At 42.9% G+C, this 20,001-nt stretch overlaps 1 protein-coding gene across 6 annotated transcripts in view; it reads left to right on the top strand.

The window, feature by feature from the left end:
- Positions 1 to 20,001, top strand: part of LOC147019265 (transcription factor 7-like 2) — a 303,769-nt gene that overhangs the window by 113,008 nt on the left and 170,760 nt on the right. For all 6 annotated transcript variants that reach the window (XM_085899606.1, XM_085899608.1, XM_085899607.1 and 3 more), the window contains one exon: positions 6,248 to 6,402. In XM_085899606.1, the coding sequence (XP_085755732.1) occupies positions 6,248 to 6,402 (155 nt within the window). The remainder of the gene's footprint in view (positions 1 to 6,247; positions 6,403 to 20,001) is intronic.

Raw genomic sequence — 20,001 nt, 5'->3', positions numbered from 1 at the left:
CCGCTGGGACCCCAAAACTTTCAACAGAAGGTCTGGTGGGGCTATCCCCAAAACTGAGGGAGTAGTTCACGGACGGACGGACACTCCTGCTTTATAATATAGATAAAATAATGTATTTGAAAACACAATTAGATATCATCGATTTAATAATTGCAAGAAAAGCTAATATCAAGTCACAAGAATCATTTTCAGGATGTCTGAAAAACCCCAACTGGGTGACTAATGTTCTTCAGTAAAGAGAAGCCGACCAATACTGTTGAGTATAGATTACATGCCATGTTATAAGTATGTACGTTGTGGTTAAGTCGTTAAAACAAAAATCCTCCAAATAACCAAGCAAACCACTCGATCATAAGTTTGGCAGACAAACGATGGTCAATGACAAAAACCAAGCAACTAAACTGACTTCAATGTCCGGTCAATCCTAAATATCCTCCTTCATCTGGTGACTAACATAACAGAAATGACCATTGGACTCATCCAGCAGAGTCGTGACATAATCACATTAGACGAAACCGAACCGAGCAAGAACATTCTGGAATTATCCATCAGCATGAAAAGTAACTTCATCTCACCAAGAAGGTACATCTCTACTCCACGCACACCAAGCGAAAAGCAGGGTTATGCAATTGGTTCATGTTTGTCCGTCTGTCCACAAACGTCAGTTTATGATCGAGGAAAAACTTCATATATATATATATATATATATATATATATATATATATATATATATATATATATATATATATATACTATGTCAATGCTCATATAAGAGCGAACACACAGAACGTATAACAAGGGGAGCAGGAGACAAGAGGGGCAGGAGAGGGAAGCACAAAACAGTGTGGAACAGAGACATGAGATCTGTAGAAGGGAGAGGGATGGGGAAGGGTACACAGGGTAAACAAGATGGACATTACAGGGACTTTCAGGAAGGAAAACAGGGAATTTGAAGGAAGTAGGTTTTGGGGTGAATTATCGTGGGTAGAAAAGATCATGGTTTTGGATGGGGAAAGATAAGAGATGGTGAACAGCTGTTTAGAAGACCTGGAGGGAAGAGTGGGATTGAAGTTTGTGGGAGTTTGTTCCAAAGGTGGGGAAAAAGAGGAATGAAAGAATAAAGGTGAGCAGTGATTCTTGATTATGGTAGTTTTACCAGAAGGGTGTTTTCTGGAGGACCTTGAGCTCCCTGAGGAGATATGGGGGGGGGGGGTACATGTCTCAGACAGAGCTGGATGTGGGGGTGAGGCCGAAGAGGAGATGGTAGAAGACAGAAAGACCACAGATCTGCCTGTGGTGAAAGAGTGAGAGACTCAAAGATTCAGCCTTACCACAGAAGATACCAATGATCCGAAATGCCTTGGTTTCCACAGCATGAAGCCGAGAAAGGTGAGAGACAGGAGCACCAGCCCAGAGTGGAGAGCAGTACTCCATCAGGCTGCAGACAAAAGCTTTGTATGTGGTCAGGAGCTCAGGTGGGTCGAGGAAGGACTTTGCACGATGGAGGATTCCCAGTCGGCGACTGGCTTTGAAGGCGAGGTTTGAAATGTGGCTTTCCCAGGAATGATCATGGCAGATAGTGAGACCCAGAAGCTTGAAAGAAAGGACTTCTTCAAGAGGATTATTGAGAAAGTACATGGGGGATTGGCGGGGGGGGTTCCAAACGGTCCATTTGGAGAGACAAAGTGAGAGTGTGAGATGTGTCCAGATTGAAAGACATGTTCCACGTGTTGGACCAGCTTGTGATTTTATCCAGATCTGCAAAGAGTGAAGAGGCTGCTGCTTGCCAATCTGAGGGATGACAGATGGTACGGCAGAGGGTGCAGTCATCAGTGAAGAGATATAGAGGATTTTCCAGAGAGTCGGAGAGATCGTTGATGAAAACCAGAAATAGAACAGGGCCCAGAACGCTACCTTGAAGAACTCCAGCCTGGACAGGAAGAGAGGATGAGAAAACTCCATTTCGGGCCACAGGTTGTCTGTGACAGGAGAGGAAGACTGCGATCCATGAGTGGATATTGCCTTGCATACCAAAATAAGAAAGTTGGGCAAGCAGGGTGTGGTCCCAGACCGTATCGAAATCTTGCGATATATCGAGGGAGATGGCTCTGATTTAATGTGTGGCATTGAGGTCCTCCATCCATTGTTGGGAAAGCAGGAGTAGCATATCCAGGGTAGAGTGAGCTGGTCTGAATCCAAATTGATGAGTGGAAGTGAGGCCATTGGAGAAGAGGAAGGATTTAATGTCAGAACCGATGATAGATTCCATCACCTTCCTGATAATTAGGAGAACGCTCATTGGTCTGTATTTGCAGGGATCTGTTCTTGCACCTTTTTATGCAGAGCAGTGATGTTTGCTGATTTCCAAGCAGATGGCAGATGACCTTGAGCAAATGAGAGGGTGAATAGAATGGAGAGAGGGTGAGCAAGAGCAGCAGGTTTTTAGGACACGTGGGCTGATGCCATCTGGACTGGTTGCAGAATCGGAGTTGAGGTTTGACAACAAGCTCTCCACTTTGTTAGGAGAAAAGAACACAGAGTCCAGGAACAGTTCGGTGTAACTGGGAAAGGTAGTTTCAGAAAGCGATGGGTTTGTGACACGATTTAAAAGCAAACACGGAGTTTAGGCATTCAGCCTTTTCACGTGCAGTGTCAGCTGTGCAGCCACTTGAAGTAAGGGAGGGGATGGAGGAGGAACTAACATGAGAAACAGACTTAACTAGATGCCACCAGGATTTGGAAGGGGGGAGACAGGTTGGAGAGTTCAGATAAGAGATTGTGAAGATGTTGTTTTCTGGCTCTCTTGAGGGTAGACACACACTTGTTCTGAGCTTTGTGGAAGGAACTGAGATTGCCTTCAGTTGAATTTGCCTTCCATGAAGCAAAGGCAAGTTTTTTTCAGGACAACTGTCTTGCCGCAAGCTTCAGTGTACCATAGACAGGAGGAAGGCTAGGACAACTGAATATGAGATGGGATAAATCTGTGCATGAGGGAGAACAAATTTCTTCAAAAGAATTCTCAGGATGAGTTGATGTTGGAGAAAGTAGAGATGGGAGACCAGTCTCGAAGTCTTTTGCTGGAGTGCCATCGCAGGTGAGGAAGGTACCCACACCCAGCCAACTGGCATGATGACAATTGAAGTCACCACATAGGAGGGAGTAGTCAGTGAGAGATACAAGGGAGTCATAGATGTCTAGTCGGAGGAAAGTTTCTGTTAAGCAGACTTCGTCTGGTTTGTCAATGGCAACCTGTATGGAAACATGGCAGTTTTGAGCGAAGGGCCCGGCTGTTTGAGGTTCACACCATTAAGGAAGACAGTGGGGAGGAGACTTTGGGTGCAGGGGAGGGGGAGGGTAGGACAAGGGATGAAGGGGGGGTAGGGAGAGTTGTTGATGGAGTGTGGGGATTGCAGAAGAGATAGGTGAGAGGGCCGGATGAGGAGGAGGAGGAGAAAAGGCTCGGTGGTAGTGGGATGAGGCACAGTGGGGAGTACGAAGAGGGGGCAGTGGGAAGTTGGACATTGGAGGAGGTGGAGCGATGAGATGGGAGAGAGAGGGCAGGTAAAGGAGGTGGCTTTGTGGATGTTAGGTGAGGAAAGTTTGAGAAGGGGGAGTGAGGGGGGAGATTGGAGGAAGAATGGTGATAGGGGAGAGTTGAGGGACAAGGGTAAGGGGGGAGTTTTTGAGAAAGGTGAGGGAAGCCTGGAGGAGGAGGGGAGATGATGAGAGCAGACATGGCCAAGGGGCAGGACGGTGATTGGAGAGGTGGGGAGAGGGGAGGGATGAGACTTGGTAGTGGTATAGTGAAGAAGGGAGCGAGCAGGGGGAGGTACAAGATTTAAGGGGTGAGGAAGAGGGGGAGGTGTGATGAGAGGAAATAAAGAGCATGTTTGAGATGTTGAGGAGTGTACTGATTGAGAGAGTGAGATATCTGTTTGGTTCGAACGGAGCACACAGATGTTAGAACACCACATCGTTTGGGACACCAGAGGAGGAGCTGATACTAAAGAAGAAGACAGTGAAGAGGTGCCAATAGTGGGGGATATGATGAGGGGCAAGATGGGAGGGGTAAGGAGAGGCTAAAACAGGTGAGGAGTTTGGAGGAGGTAGATTTAAGGGGGTGGGGTGAATTTGGCATTGAAGTTATAAAAAAAAAAGGATGATTGATGGAACACAAACATGCATTGCAAACTGGGATTTTTTAAATTTTTAAGCCAGAGATGTTTCTTAAAACATGACGTGAGGGATGCAATAAAGGAGAATTAAGTGAATGGAGAAAAGAAACGTTGTTACAGTGGGACTTTTTAGGCACGGGATGAAAGAAAGGTCGAATTTAAAAATCTTTTGAAGAAGAAGAAGAAGAATAGTGAAATATGATATACAATCCAGAGAACCACATGTGTGAAAGAGGAAGTTGAAACATTTTAAAGAGGCAGTTAAAAAAAAACATTACATCTATCTATAATTCCAGCAATCTCTGTGTGTGTGTCTGTCTGTCTGTCTGTCTGTGACCGCTGTTTCTCGACAACCACTGGTCCGATCTAATTGAAACCTGCCAGGTATATTGCTGGGGACCTGAGTATGTGCCTTTTCAAGGTTTGATATTGATCGGACAAGTGGTTCCCAAGTTATGGCCATTTATTTTCCAAACCAATGACAGGACATGGTGCTATGACGTCACGATTGATGTCATAATTCTAGTTCTTTTTTTTTCTTTCTTTTTTTGCACGTACGGCCACGCAAGAGCGAAGGAACAGCCTGTGTGGTTGTTGTTTCTGGCACGTGGTTTGAAAGTTTTTTTTTTTTTGCATGTATGGGCACGCACGTACGGGCCTGCACTAGTAAGATTAAATGAAGGAAACGTTGAAGAAAAAAATCGTGAAGGTGTATGGTGAATGTGGATCGGCTCAAGTAGAAGGAAGATGGTGGGTCAGCGAAAGTAACAGAAAGAAGAAGAGTGGGTAGAGAAATCACATGGTTACGGGAGGTGTAAGGTGAGAGGTGAAAAGATGTGAAAAAAAACACCTTTTTCACGATTAGGTAAGATGAGGTGAAGGAGAGGTTGAAGAAAAAATCGTGAAGGTGTATGGTGAATGTGGGTCGGAAAAAGTCGAAGGAAGAAAGTAGATCGGTAAAAGGGGAAGGAGGAAGAAGAGTCAGTACAGGAAGTCACGTGGTTACTTGGGGTATAAGGTGAAAAGGGGAAAGGTTTTTTTGTTGTATTTCTTTTACATGTTAAGACATGAAACAGAGGGTATCGTTGGGAGAGATAGAAGCAGGGTGGAGGGAAAAGTGGAGACATTAAAAACTGATGGTAATAAGGAGAAGATACAAATAAACACGATCGTGCACATAGACGGTAGGATGGGTAGGCCTCAAGGAAACCTGATATGACAAGACTGATGAAAACTCACCAAAAAGCACAAGTTTTGAAACGAAACTGAACTAGAAACACACAGTAAACATGGAAGCAACAAAATAAACAGTCAAAATGTGACAAACAATGACCGGAAACTTATGTTTGAGAAAGTCGGCAAAGACCCCTGGAGAGAACCAACCGTCACTAAAAAACCGGAACCGGAAGGAGTCACTTCATAGATAAGTTGTTTCTATTCGCATAAACCTTCTGCTTCCACTACTGAGTGCCAGTTTGGTATGCGGTTGAGATTTGAAACAGTGATTAATGGTACCAGTCAAGCTGCAGCCAATAGGAAATTGATTGAATGATATATTTTTAAATTGAATGATGTATTTTGAACACAAATCGGAAAACAAGCCTGCCATATTACAGTACACTGTCTCTGAATTTGTCTCAATCACACATGCACAGAGAGAAGTGAGATAATTTTTTTCCTCTGTCTGTCTGTCTGTCTGGCAGTCAAATAAAATTTAAAATCATTCCAAACAGGAAACTTACTCTTTTTAAGAACGCCATAAAGGACACAAACAACAGGCATGAATAACTAATGGGACGTGCTCGATCGGGTGATGTAATACCCACTGCATTAACGGCGGTAAACTTCCGGAATTAATTTATTTATACGCTTTTTAAAAATCTTTATGTTATTTAAATTGAATTTTATACTGTCAGACCCCGCCATTCACAGGGGATACATTCCTGAAAAATGTGATGGTGATCCACCATATCCATATAATCCATATATTAAAAATGTAATTAACGAATGAAGCCTGTAGAAAACACATCGAACACCTAATAATGTCTTACTTCCTCCCTCTTATCCAATAGGGTCTCCTCGCCTTCCACCACACATATCACCACTGCCCTCAACTCCATACAAGCCTCCACCACATCCTGCAACTCCTTACCCAGGGTATCCACTTTTACTGCTTCCAGAACTTCCAGGGAACCATTTCCTGGGTCAAAGTGCAGCAGGGAGACAGGTATGAAAAAGAATGTCTGAAGAAGATGTTTTGCAAAATATTTTGAGAGAAAGCAATCGTTTTATTGAGTGATATCAATGAGTATTGTGTTTCCTCGACTTGTGTAAACTCAAATATTGTTCAAATGGTACATGAAGTCACAATCTGGCAACTCTCAATGCTGACTCTTGGTGATGAGGAATATGCCCGTGAAAAGAGGTTACTTGTTTAAAAGATGTTAGTTAAAAGAGTGAATGCGCACATTTTTCTCATGCATGGAAAGTACATTATCTTCCTCGTGCGAGCTGAGGGAGAAGCTGACTGCCTTTGAAATATTTTTTTCATTTAATTAGAACAATTTTGGCCAAAGCTGCCTTTTCATAGGTATGATTTTAGGAGCTATCCAAAGTGTCCCTAGAGGCATTGTATCAATCATAATCTTTGGACTAGCATCTCATAGAGACACAAATAATATGGGGGCAGGCAGTTAATCATGTAGTGGAACGTTTATTGACATATAGTGACATGGATGTTTTCATGTAATTTTAATTCTGTTTCAAGAAGTTTGGAATCAATCCTAATCACTGCTGCTCTCAATTGGATTTGAACCAACAATCTCTGGAATTACAATGCAGCATCCTCACCGCAGCAAATGGGATTGTTCAATATTTAACTTGATTGCCATAAAATGCACGCACACACACACACACACACACACACACACACACACACACACACACACACACACACACACACACACACACACACACACACACACACACACACACACACACACACACACACACACACACACACACACACACACACACACACACTGATATGCTTGGGATGTTTTTTTTATACTTACTGGTTTCTTCTTTGTACTTTTAAAAAATTATTCTTTTCTGTTTATTTGTTTTATTAATTCATATCTCTACTTTTATTTCCACCTTTGATTATATCTAGCTTTGCCAGTAAGGGTTTTGTAGTTTCACTACTCTTGCCTTTATTGTGTCCTTCAGCTTTGCAATAACTGATCTTTGTTTTTTTTTTCTAAAGTTTTGTCAGTCTTTATCTTCTTAACTTGTCAATAAGACGATTGTGATAAAGGTATTTCCTCACATTTTTCTCGAAGTAACCTTTATACATACAATATTACTCAATCTTCCAACTTTAGAGAACTTGAATTTCTGACTTACTCAACTTTTTTTTCTTTTTTTTCTTTTAATGCCTCTCTTCCAATATCTCTGTGAAAGGAGGATAAAAAAAAAATTATTTAACACTTAAAACGTTGTTGCTAAAACTGGATCAAAAAAGATTGCTTTGAAATCTCCAAGTTGAATTGTTCATTTATTTTTCATCGATGTTTAATTTCCCCGAAGGGGGAATTTTTTTTTGCAATGTGAAGTAGAATGAGAGTAAAGTTGTGGTTACAATAGTGTGGTTGGTGGTGTCCCTTTTCACACTGGAACCTTGGCACTATGTAATTAATTTGATGCCCATATTCTTTACCGAGTTCAAAGGCTTATTAACTAGAAACATATGCAGGCTCGAAACAATCTTGGACGGGTCACAACTACGATGCAGGATGTGTGACCAAGTGTGGAAGAATTTGGAATCTTTCCGGGATGCCGGCGATACTCTTCATGAAAGATATGATATCGAACAAACTACTTGGTCCTATGTTTAACTGATGAAGATGAAAGTTTGGCAATTCAGACGCCCGACAAAAAAGAAGATAAACATTGAATACAAATGGAACTCAGATGATTTACTTTTACATTACATCCACTTTGTGCACTTTCAATTATTTACACAATGTCAAACACAAGTTCTCCAATTAATTTCTCAATTATTGTGAAAATAGTAAAATGACCTCGCAGTTTATTTTAACAGCCACAACTAGTAAATAGGACCAAATTGTTTCATAGAAGTTAAATATTGTTTCTTTATTATCATTTCTCATGAATATTCTGATTTTATACTTAATAGAATTTTCTATATGTGGCATTTAAATACAGCAAAGAGCAATGTAAATGATTCGGTAACTATTTATTTATTGACTGGTAGCAAAATTAATTAATTAATTTGTTTGATAATAAATAACATTGTCACAGTTGTGGGAAGGACAATGCATTGGCCTGTTTGGAGTTACCATGTGAAGACTTTGCTCATGATGCTGTGATTCTTAGTTCCAATTACACAATCTATGTTGATTTGTCCACTATCTACTATTGTCCTTATGCTATATTATTGTAATACAGTACTGGTATATGTAAAACCTGTTGCATTGGTCTTATATATCACTGTAAAAAAAAGAAAGAAGATGAGATCACCTTGGCCCTTTTGAATCCTGATGCACATACTACTGGCAGACTTCTATATGAGTTCTGGGTTTCTGTGAAAGAAAGTCTTCACCAGTCATTTACAGTCATTTTGTTTCTTTATTGAATACATAGTTTCATCTGCCGAGTTTAGAAAGTTGAACATGCAGGTTAATAACGTTGTTATTAGCCCCCATTGGACTAAATCCGAAACGAGGGCTTATGGATTTGATCTTGATTTTCATGTCCGTGCATGCGTGCGTCCGCAACCATATCTCGGACATGTAATGGACCGTTTTTATTTGTACTCGTCAGAAAGGCAACAAATGATTGTATAGGTATGCCCATCATTTTTGTTTCGCGATGTGATAAAACATGGCCGACTGGTGGCCATTTTGTAACTTAAATGTGTCCCCAACCATTTCTCGGACATACATGATCCGATTTTGTTAAAACTTGGCACAACCACAGTACATGATGGCATACACGTGCACCTCACTTGATTTTGCGATCTGACTAAAGATGGCCGACTGGTATGATGAAAGATGAAGAAAGATGGCTAGCGTGACACGTGACTGGTGGCCAGCATGACACGATCCAAGTTTTGCAAAGAGATGCCATTCCTTTGTGCAACTTTGGAGTGGCCATCTTAAGACATGTTTCGGGACTGTGAACATGCCAAGACAAACTCCCAAGGATTCTCAGTCTTTTTTGTAGACAAAGTCAAGGCTCGTGGAAGAGCAAGAACACTGAAGGGATCAGGACATGGCAGACCAAAAGGAACAGTAAAAAGACGGGGAAACACCAACAGCAAGGTTGAAGGATAAAATAGAGGGAGACTTGAACAAATAAGGGAAGTGGGGAGGAAAGAGGGGTTGTGGAGGATGTGTGGGGTGGACAAGATGGATACGGAAGCAAACTCTCAGGAGGGAAAAACTGGAAATTTGGCAGGCGGTTGGCTTGGGGGTGGGAGATGGGGGTTGTTGGGTGGGGGGTAGAAAAGATCATGGTTTTGGATTGGGGGGGTTATCTTGAGATGGTGGTGAACTGCTGTCTTGAAGACCTTGAGGGAAGAATGACATTGAAGAGAATGTGTAAGTTGGTTCCACAGGCAGGAGGAAAAACGAGAAACAAAAGTGTGGAGGTGAGTAGTGATTCTGGATTCTGGTAGTTCCACAACAAAGGGGTTGATAGTGGACTGCATGCATCCTGCAGATAGTTAGGACAAAGCACAGAGATGGAAAAGGATAAAAGTCGGTGATGGCAAAATGATCGGCCAATACACTTAGCTTAGTCACGAGAGATTCCAGTGATCTTGAAGGTCTTGGGTTTCATGGCGCCAAGTTGAGCAAGGTGTGAGGCAGGGCCGCCATCCCAGAAGAGAGAGCAGCATTCCATCAATCTATGGATGAAAGCCTTGGAAGTGGATAGGGGTTTATGTGTGGCAGGTAAGGACTTTGCATGACGGAGAAGGCCCGAGGTGACTGGCTTTGGAGGGCTACTTTTAAAATGTCTGGGAAGAGAGATCTTGGTTGATTGTGATACCCAAGAGTTTGAGTGACTGAACTTCTTTGAAAGGGTTGTTGACAAAGTTGATGGGAGGGTTTGCGGTATGTTCCTTTCGGACAGAGACAGTATCAGGGATTTCTCAGGGTTAAAAGATATATTCCAAGTGTTTGATCGGTTTGTGATTTTTTTTCTTCAAGGTCTGAGGTGAAGGAAGAGGCTGCTGCCTGTCTATCAGAGGGCTGAGAGATGTCACAGCAGAGGGTGGAGTCATCAGCAAAGAGATAAAGAGAATTTTTCAGAGAGTCAGAGAGGTCACTGATGAAGATTTTAAATAGTTCCATGTGGCCTTGGGGGCACAACAGCCTTGACAGGGAGAGGACAAGAAATGATTCTGTTGAGAGCTACACATTGGTTATGAGAGTGGAGGAAGTCAGTAACCCAACAGTGGAGTTGGCCATGGATTCGATAGGCAGACACTTTGGAGAGTAATGCAGGATGCTGGGATGTATCAAAAGCTCAAGATATTTCCAGAGAGACGGCCCTGATCTCATGTCCAATATTAAGGGCCTCCACCATTATTGGGAGAGTCGAAGCAGCATGTTCAAGGATGAGTGACCAGGTCTGAATCTGAATTGATCATCTTAGATGATATTGTTGGAGAAAAGGAATAATTTTATGTCAGCTGTAGTTGACAGGAGCTCGGCCCCGTTAAATTAGACAATCGGAACAAAGTTCTCAATGGTGCGGTTCCATCAGTCCAAATCTTGAAAAGCTCATTCTTAACTTTCACCAGATCACACTTGTGTCCTTGGCACCGAACTGAAGTGTCACCATATTACACATTTATATATATATTTTTTCGAGTCCAGGCACCAAACTCATATTTTCAGATTTCTCCCATCCTACAAGGAATGATTACATGACTTAAGAATGACTAGAGATCAGGCTAATTAGAACAAGAATTACATTAATTAGTGATAATTACACTTTTAATTAGAATAATGAATCCAAACATGGAAATTATCAAAAACAAAAGCTGACCAGTCATGTAACCATAATCAACTATTTTTGAACGAAGATAAATCAGACTAAGGTTCTTGAGGATCTTCTTTTAAATAATTGGCAGTGTCCTCAATGAAATGTATCAAGCAGTAAACATGCTAGGCAAAATGGCTGTAAACATTTCAATGCAACTACAGCAAAAGGATGTTGGCTACCTTGTATGAGCGACATCTGAAAATTTGTCGACAGTCAGTCATCTTCATTGACCGATGATAGAGACAGGTGATCATCACTGTCACAATCAATGTCATTCTCCATTTCGTCATTGAGCTTGAGCTTTTCAGGGAGCTGCGGACTCTGAAACCAGAAAATATCGCAGGAACCATCGCAGGAAGTGATCCCCTCCAATTTGCTGAGTGGATTTTGGGGTTTCTTGGATGGGCGATAGGCCTTATCGAAGACCAGAAACCGAGCGCAATTCAATGAGGTTTCATTCCTGAAACTGTACATGCTGCACGTGAATGTCTCAATGGCATCCAGTGTAGCTTCATCGACTTTATTCTCACAGGCCAAAGTAGCACACACCTCCTTGAATTGCTCACTCACCTACCGACATGTTGCTGGTTGAATTTTCCCCAGCCTTACGAAGGCTGATGTATAGTCACACCTGGTGAAGGCATGGAAGGCAAGGAGGGCAGTGCACATACTTCATCCTATTTTCTCCGCAATAGAAGAAATATCCACATATCTCCTTTTTGCTCCCGAATCAAAATCCATCCAAATTCTGGCCCGATATTTGCGGCAGTGGAAAAGTAGTATGACAGCAATATCGGAATCTGAAGCCCTCACAACAATGTTGCCAATGAATTCCGGAGCTGTTGTGATTTCCTTGATGTGGAGACACAAGGGAGTATCTGCTTCATGATGGCTGCTTCATAGGGCCTTGACCCCTCTGTGATGACATCATTGTTCATTGAACTAATCTGAACACATTTGTCATTATAGCAGATGAAAACCTGTTGATATGAGATAATGGCTTCATATTGACTTTTTGCCCACTCTCTTGATAAGAAGTCGGGCAGTTGATGCTTAAAAGAGGGTGACTTCAAGGCATCACTCAATTTTGGATGAGCTTATTTTGGTCCAGTGATGGAGTAAGACAATGTCATCGGAGCATCTCTTCTCCCATTCTACATCCTTGATTGATGGAATGGCATAGGTATTGAATCCTATGTCAATGCGCTGACGACATAGAGCAGTGATCTGGATCAGGGTGCATTGAGAAAGGCAGCTGTAGCTGTGAGGTATATTCAGAGCTGACAAGTGCAATAAGATGTTGCCATCAATAATGTAGGCATCAACTGTTGACGGCTCCCCAGACACGACTCGATCTTCCAAGTATCGAAGAAGTTTACTCTTTGCTTTGTTGGCCATGGTTCCATCTGTGCAGCACAGGGACAATGGCACGGGAGTAAGCAGGAAGGGTAGCACATGCTGGAAAATGATTTTCTCTTTCTGTGCAAAGATGAAGAGCCGTTCCAGTAAATTGCGCATGTATTTCAACTCAGCGACTCTCTTATTTGTTGCCTGTCTGTTTTTAACACCACCACGTTCCAAATTGAAGATTTTGTTTCTCTTGATTTGTTGCTCAAAGCGAGCAGTATCATGGATGCATCGTGCATCGTGCACATGGTTGGTAATGAGGAATAGTCCAAAGATCCTCGACAAAGCATCCATGAATGGGTCGATGTTGTTAGTCCGGATGTCTCGATCAAATATATGGTAGCATCAAACATAACATCAAACATAACGATCAAACAACATATCTTGGAAGTAGTAGACATACGTTAAACAGAATTACATAATCTCACCATGTTCAGCCATCTGTGTTTTCTCCATGTGCTCACTCTACTCTCTGAGAATGTTGTCCACTATTTGGATTATCCATCACCTCCCATGCTGTCTCATCATTACCAGACAAAAAGATCCATTGTGCTGCCATCACCCCTTCATCCAACTCGGTCATGGTCAAGAAAGAACAAAAATGGAGGATTTGAAACGCAAGGTCTCAGAGCTCATGCAACCATCCGCATCTACTCAAGTGAATGCCAGATAGAAAGCCATGCAGAGACCCAGCCGCTAATATGCCACATTCTGTCCAAATTTCCAGACCTCCAGAAGCAACAATGAACTTTCTGATTCCTTTGAAGAAAGCCATCTGTATATGGAAGGCACCAAACATAATGAAAATATCATCATACACCGTTGACTCTGATTGAATTTGCAAAGCTGGCTTTGCGATGTTCAGATCATAAGAAACAATTGCATATCATTGATTGCATTCTTTAGCTCACCTCTGTGCAATGCAGCAATATGCAGTGTGCATCAACCACGATGTCTAAATTTGTTGGTGGGATGGTGGCTGTTGTAAATTTGGCATGCAATGGACGACTTGCCATGGTAAATGGTTAGTATAGTACTGAGCATTGAATCCAGACCACATTGGTATGTTTTCCAACGATATTGCATTACATATCATCCATAATAAATCCTTATTTTGACTTGTTACATCGTGATGAGGGGCCTCCTCTGCATCTCTACAATCTGCAAGACTGTCCCTCATGCGTGGCTTCTTATTGCATCGTGTCAGTGTAGTATCCAGCTTCCTCTTTTTGCTACAGCTGGAGTTCGATGGCCATGGCAGTTGTCATGATTCCTTGCTGACTTGTACCTGTAAGGGGTCCTCAATTTGGATACAATATTCGCATTGTGTCATGCAAGCTATCAGACACTGACAAAGTACAGCAAATCTCATCATCGTAGTTGTCGAATGCCAGGCCCATTGCTGCATTCATCCAAGTTCCATTGGGACATGAGATATCAGCCGTTTGTTGGGAGTGCCACCTCAATTTCAAATTCTTCTGCGCAGTAGTCGTTGATACTATGCCCAAGCCTATTCAAAATTGTTACCAGCTTTCTACTTCCTGTCATAGACTTGACTCCCATTCCGAGGGCGAATTGCATCGTTGGACACAATGAAGAGAGCATCCTGGCTCGCGGAGTCCACTCGACGTTGAATCTCGTCGCTGTGCTTGGATGAGCAGGGTCCACCAAAGAGGACCCTGAAGGTTTTCACAATGTTTAGTGGAGATGCTTCACCCTTTTTGAGACTTGGCGGTGTTATCGGATCGGTTGAGAGATACTCTGAATTTACATACATTTTTCAGACATTTTCTCATTAGTAGAGCTTCCTGTGACAAAATTCCGTCTGCTGAAGACCTGTCATGAAATGCCATTCCACCAGCCTCATCCATTAGTACTGCATTGTACGTGATTACTCCTGTCTTTTTAGCATTTGTGGCGTGCAATCTGAGTTCTTCGCCAAAGTGGGTCTGCAAAAGGTAGCCAAGAAACTAGCACGTCAAGACAGGCGTTTCATCTGACTCTACACACGTTGGTATATCTGGAGTAGATCGATGTTAACAGCACTGAGAGATTCTCCTGAATAACTGACTCTTGTACGTAATTAGAGAAACCGCTTCAAATTCTCAAAGCACTTTTTGGATTGTCTAACTGTTGAAGCCACCCATATACAATCATGCAGTGGTAATAGTGGTCCAGTGGATTTACTACCCACGTGTGTGATGCAGACAGATGGCTGCTTGGATGTCGAAGGAACAGGCTTCATTGCTAATCCGTGATGTTTTCGATCCTCCTGATGACAATCATCAATGAGTTGAACGTCCTCCTCCATCTGTGACAGCACGGCCGATGCCATGCCAGAAAACAAATGTGTAAAATATCAAATGATGACGGAAAGTAAATTCATATCATCATCTGTACCTATGCAATGACATATGACATGACAGAAAGTGGATCAAGATTCGAGGATTGAAATAATGCAAGATACCGTGCACTCATGTGCATCTGGGACACTATGAAAATGAAAGGAAGTGATTGAAGTGGGATTTGCTGAGAAACCAAATTGGAAAATGTGCTCACCTTCATTGTTCGATGACATATTGGCAGAGGTTTTCAGCAGACTATAATCAACAACAACATACTCTGTCATTGCACGACATGATGCATGGAAAATGTCAACTATTCTGACTTGATACTCCATCATGTTCTTACAGGCAGATTAATGCACAGGATACAATTTCATCGGTGGCAAAATGGTGCAACGTGATGATGAATCTGAAGACGTTGACGCCCTTGAACTCATTTCAAAGAAGAAGCGCTGAAAGTGCCTCGATTCTGTCGTCATCTGCCATGATTGATTTTTTTTTGGCGGAAAAATAATGTTTCACTTTAATGGTTTCCAACTCAGGTTTGTGGCCACGGCAAAAAAGCATCCATAATAATCAATGTGACACAAAGCATGGTGGCTTTGCGGTTAGGGTGGCTGGTTTGGGATCGTAGGGGTCCTGAGTTTGAGTCCCTGTCGGCCATTGCATTAACACCAGGTGGAGTGGACTCAATCTGTCATTCTTCCTTGGTCGGCGAAATGAGTACCAGTGTACTGGTATAGGGGCATTGCATCAGCGGCACAGCGCGCCCTCAGCCAATGATGCTACCCGCAGCCGTGTGCTGCATATGAAGGAGGAGGAGGAATGTGACACAATTTTAGTTCTTCAGTAGCAGATTGTTATTACGTTTATGGTCGGATGCCAGGTGGACAAGACGAGAGAGAACCGAGCACTGCCAAGCTGACCAGACCAGACGAGTCAATCTCCGGCACCTCGAACCCGATCGCTGCCAAGCCGACCAGACCAGACGAGTCGATCTCTGGCACCTCAAACCCGATTACTGCCAAACTGACCAGACCAGACGAGTCGATCTCCGGCACCGTGAACCCGATCGCCCAACCCTGATGCTCACTCTGACTCTGACGCTGACTGACTGACGCTGACCCTCACTCTCTTTCCAAGACCCTGGCGTTTCTTATATGGCATTTCTCCTGCCATATAACAAACTATATATATATATATATATATATATATATATATATATATATATATATATATATATATATATATATATATATATATATATATATATATATATATATATATATATACATCTTCTTCTTCTTCTTCTTTCGGCTGCTCCCGTTAGGGGTTGCCACAGCGGATCATCCGTACGATCCGCATAGTGATTTGGCACATGTTTTACGCCGGATGCCCTTCCTGACGCAACCCTGGTCGCCTCTTACGACACAGGGATATGGTACACCTATTTTAACCGGGGTATACACCGGCCCAGTGCACTGGTACTCATTTCGCCGACCTCGGAAGGATGACAGGCTGAGTGAACCCCCTGGTGTATTAATTCAGTGGCCCAACGGGGCTTGAACTCGGGACCTTTTGGATCCCAAGCCGCTGCCCTAACCACTGCGCCAACACCAGGCTCATATATATATATATACATATATATATATATATATATATATATATATATATATATATATATATATATATATACATATATATATATATATATATATATATATATATATATATATATATATATATATATACATATATATATATATATATATATATATATATATATACATATATATATATATATATATATATATATAAGTTTCTGCCATATATAAGCTTTGATTTGTGACAATTTGCGTATTTGTACTCATTGTTCCAATTAAAGGTGTAATTGTCACTAATTAATGTCATTCTTATGCTAATTAGTCTGATCTCTGTTCAGTCTTAAGTCACATTTCCATTCCTTGTAGGATGGGCGAAATCTGAAAATACGAGTTTGGTGCCCGGAATCGAAAATATAAATAAATGTGTAATATTGTTACAGATTTGGAAGTTCACTGCACTCAACATACAGGTCCTATAGCTCAGTTATATCGATAAGTAAATGTGGATAGATAGCTCCCTTTTCCCTTGTCTAATGGGAATTAAATGTACGTGCGCTGTGCGTTATTTTAATAGTTAGGATTTTTACACTCCTTATAACAACAACAACAACAACAACAACACGCCTTCACCTCGTTTCCTCACATCGACGCCATTGTCCACGTGCGTTCGACCACGTACGTGGGCGGAGTTTCCTCGGCCACCAGAGCTCCGACTCCGCCCCCGAGAGATGGAATGTTCCCCCCGACCAATGGGAGCGTGAGACGTCTCAGACACCGACGTTCCCACGAACCCCGGACCAATGGGATGCGTGAGACGTCTCTGACACCGACGTTCCCATGAACCCCGGACCAATGGGAGGTGAGACGTCTCAGACACCGACGTTCCCACGAACCCCGGACCAATGGGAGGCGAGACGTCTCAGACGGCGATCCTTCCCACAACACCCCATCCCGCAGGAGAAATGCCATATAAGAAATGCCAGGGCCTTGGAAAGAAAGTGAGGGTCAGAGTCAGAGTCAGCGTGAGCGTCAGGGTTGGGTGATTGGGTTTGAGGTACCGGAGATCGACTCATCTGGTCTGGTCGGCTTGGCAGCGATCGGGTTTGAGGTGCCGGAGATCGACTCGTCTGGTCTGGTCGGCTTGGCAGTGCTCGGTCGTCTCTCGTCTCGTCCACCTGACATCCGACGCTTTTCCTCCATCCCTGGTGCTTGGAGTGGCATCGTTTCTGCGGGTTTGAGTCCCAAAGAGCCAGATCGTCGAAGACCAGACGAGGTGGGCAGGTCCAAGCACAGGCTCTGGTCTCCAGCTCCCTGTCCTCGAGCTGAAAGACTTCAATAAAGACCATTGAGGTCTGTGTGTGTGTGTGTGTGTGTGTGTGTGTGTGTGTGTGTGTGTGTGTGTGTGTGTGTGTGTGTGTGTGTGTGTGTGTGTGTGTGTGTGTGTGTGTGTGTGTGTGTGTGTGTGTGTGTGTGTGTGTGTGTGTGTGTGTGTGGGGGCCCATCTTTAAGTAGCAACTGTTAAGTGCCTTGTACATTATTTGCATTTCATTTCTATTAGTCGTGATAACTCTGCTTCTTACATGCTCCCCTCCTTCCCCACCTATTCCAAATAAACCCATGTGCTAAATGTATCAGTTAATTTTTGTGTTTCTTTTATTGGTTTAACACGGTGCGTGTTGGAGAATTAGCCAGGCTGTTGCCGCTGTAAAGGGACATTTGGACCAACGAAAGCTCGGTGACCATCCGCTCGGGTTGCACACGGTTCGAGTATACTAGCGTCTCGTTCCGTATGAGCATCGTCGAGGGTGAATTTCCCTGGTAGTTGGACAACGTGGGTATTTAGGTAAATTGAAATTGGCAATCGACCCTACATCACGTGGTCGACATATTGGCGAGCTTCGGTCTGATAAGGGACCCGTCGGCTCTGGAGTTATCCGGGGTGACGACCTATACATTCCGGGTGATCGGCGGAGCCGACTCTACTGCTCCCTCTGGTGGTCGTGCTCTCGGCCGACGTCCGGCCCCGCAACAATATGATGCCACTTCAATTCGGTGCCAGAGTCACGAGTACGATCTGGTGAAACTGAGAAATGAACTTTTCAAGCTTTGGACTGACGGTAAAACAGAACCCCACCAATGATAACTTTGTTCCCAATTGTCTACTTAAACCGGGCCTAGATCCCTGTCTATGATGACGTATTCCATGATCTTGCTGATGATTGGAAACAAGCCAATTGATCTGTAGTTAAGGAGATCTGGTTTTTTTTGCATCGTTTTATGTAATGCAGTGATGTTTGCTGACTTCCAAAAATGTAGAGGATTACCAAAGGTAAATTGTCGGGTGAAAAGTGCAGAGAGAGGATGTGCAAGAGCAGCAGAGCAAGTTTTTAAGGATGTGAGTTGATGCCGTCTGATGCAGTTGCAGTCAGAGTCAAGGGTTGCCAGAAGCTTCTCCACCTTCTCAGGTGCAAAATACATAGTCGTCTAGGAGCAGTTGGGTACGAATGGGAAGGGTGAGTAGAGAGAGAGAGAGAGAGAGAGAGAGAGAGAGAGAGAGATAGAGAGAGAGAGAGAGAGAGAGAGAGAGAGAGAGATAGAGATAGAGATAGAGATAGAGATAGAGATAGAGATAGAGATAGAGATAGAGATAGAGATAGAGATAGAGATAGAGATATATCGAGATATCGAGATATCTTGGCAGATTGGCGACACAATATTTTGAAACAAACACAGAAATGAGGCATTCGGTCTTTTCACAACTGGAGTCTGCTGTGGTGTCATTTGAATTGAGGGAAGAGGTGGAGGAAGAGCATATTCCAAAGACCGACGTAACAAGGCGCCACTCGGTTTTAGAGGAGGGAGACAAATTCGAAAGTTAATTCTTGAGTTTTGACACATACTTGTTGCGGAGATGAATTGTAGTTGTTTTAAGGCAAATTCCTCACCACAGGATTCAGTATCCCAAGGGCAGGAGGATGGGTTAGATAACTGAAGACAAGTTGGAATGAATCTGAGACCGTTTACCTGTTGGTGAGCTAAACCGATCAATCAAGATCCGTGTCCTCAGTGCATAGCTGTTTATTTATTCAAATACAGCCGAGCGAGAACTATGGGTATGCTCTGGCTCTGCTAAAGCAAATCACGTGGGGTAAAACTTCATGTCTAACACTAAAGTGGACTGTGCTGGACTATAGTGGGGCAACTTCGCTAAATATAGCACATCAATTGTACATTTTGTGAGGAAAGCACCAAATTTGGCACACTAGTAGCCTATCATATTATGAAGAGATTTGGATATTGGGCCATCTCAAATTCAGCCACTGATGGCTATGGCAGCCATTTTCCACTGCCATCAAAAATTTTGAGATGGCCCAATATCCAAATCTGTTCATA

This window comes from Eptatretus burgeri, chromosome 10 (assembly GCF_056783735.1).
Source record: "Eptatretus burgeri isolate ZD-2024b chromosome 10, Ebu_testis_v1, whole genome shotgun sequence".
NCBI lineage: Eukaryota > Metazoa > Chordata > Myxini > Myxiniformes > Myxinidae > Eptatretus > Eptatretus burgeri.
The sequence above is the reverse complement of the archived record's forward strand: the minus strand, read 5'-3'. Positions and strand labels throughout refer to the sequence as shown.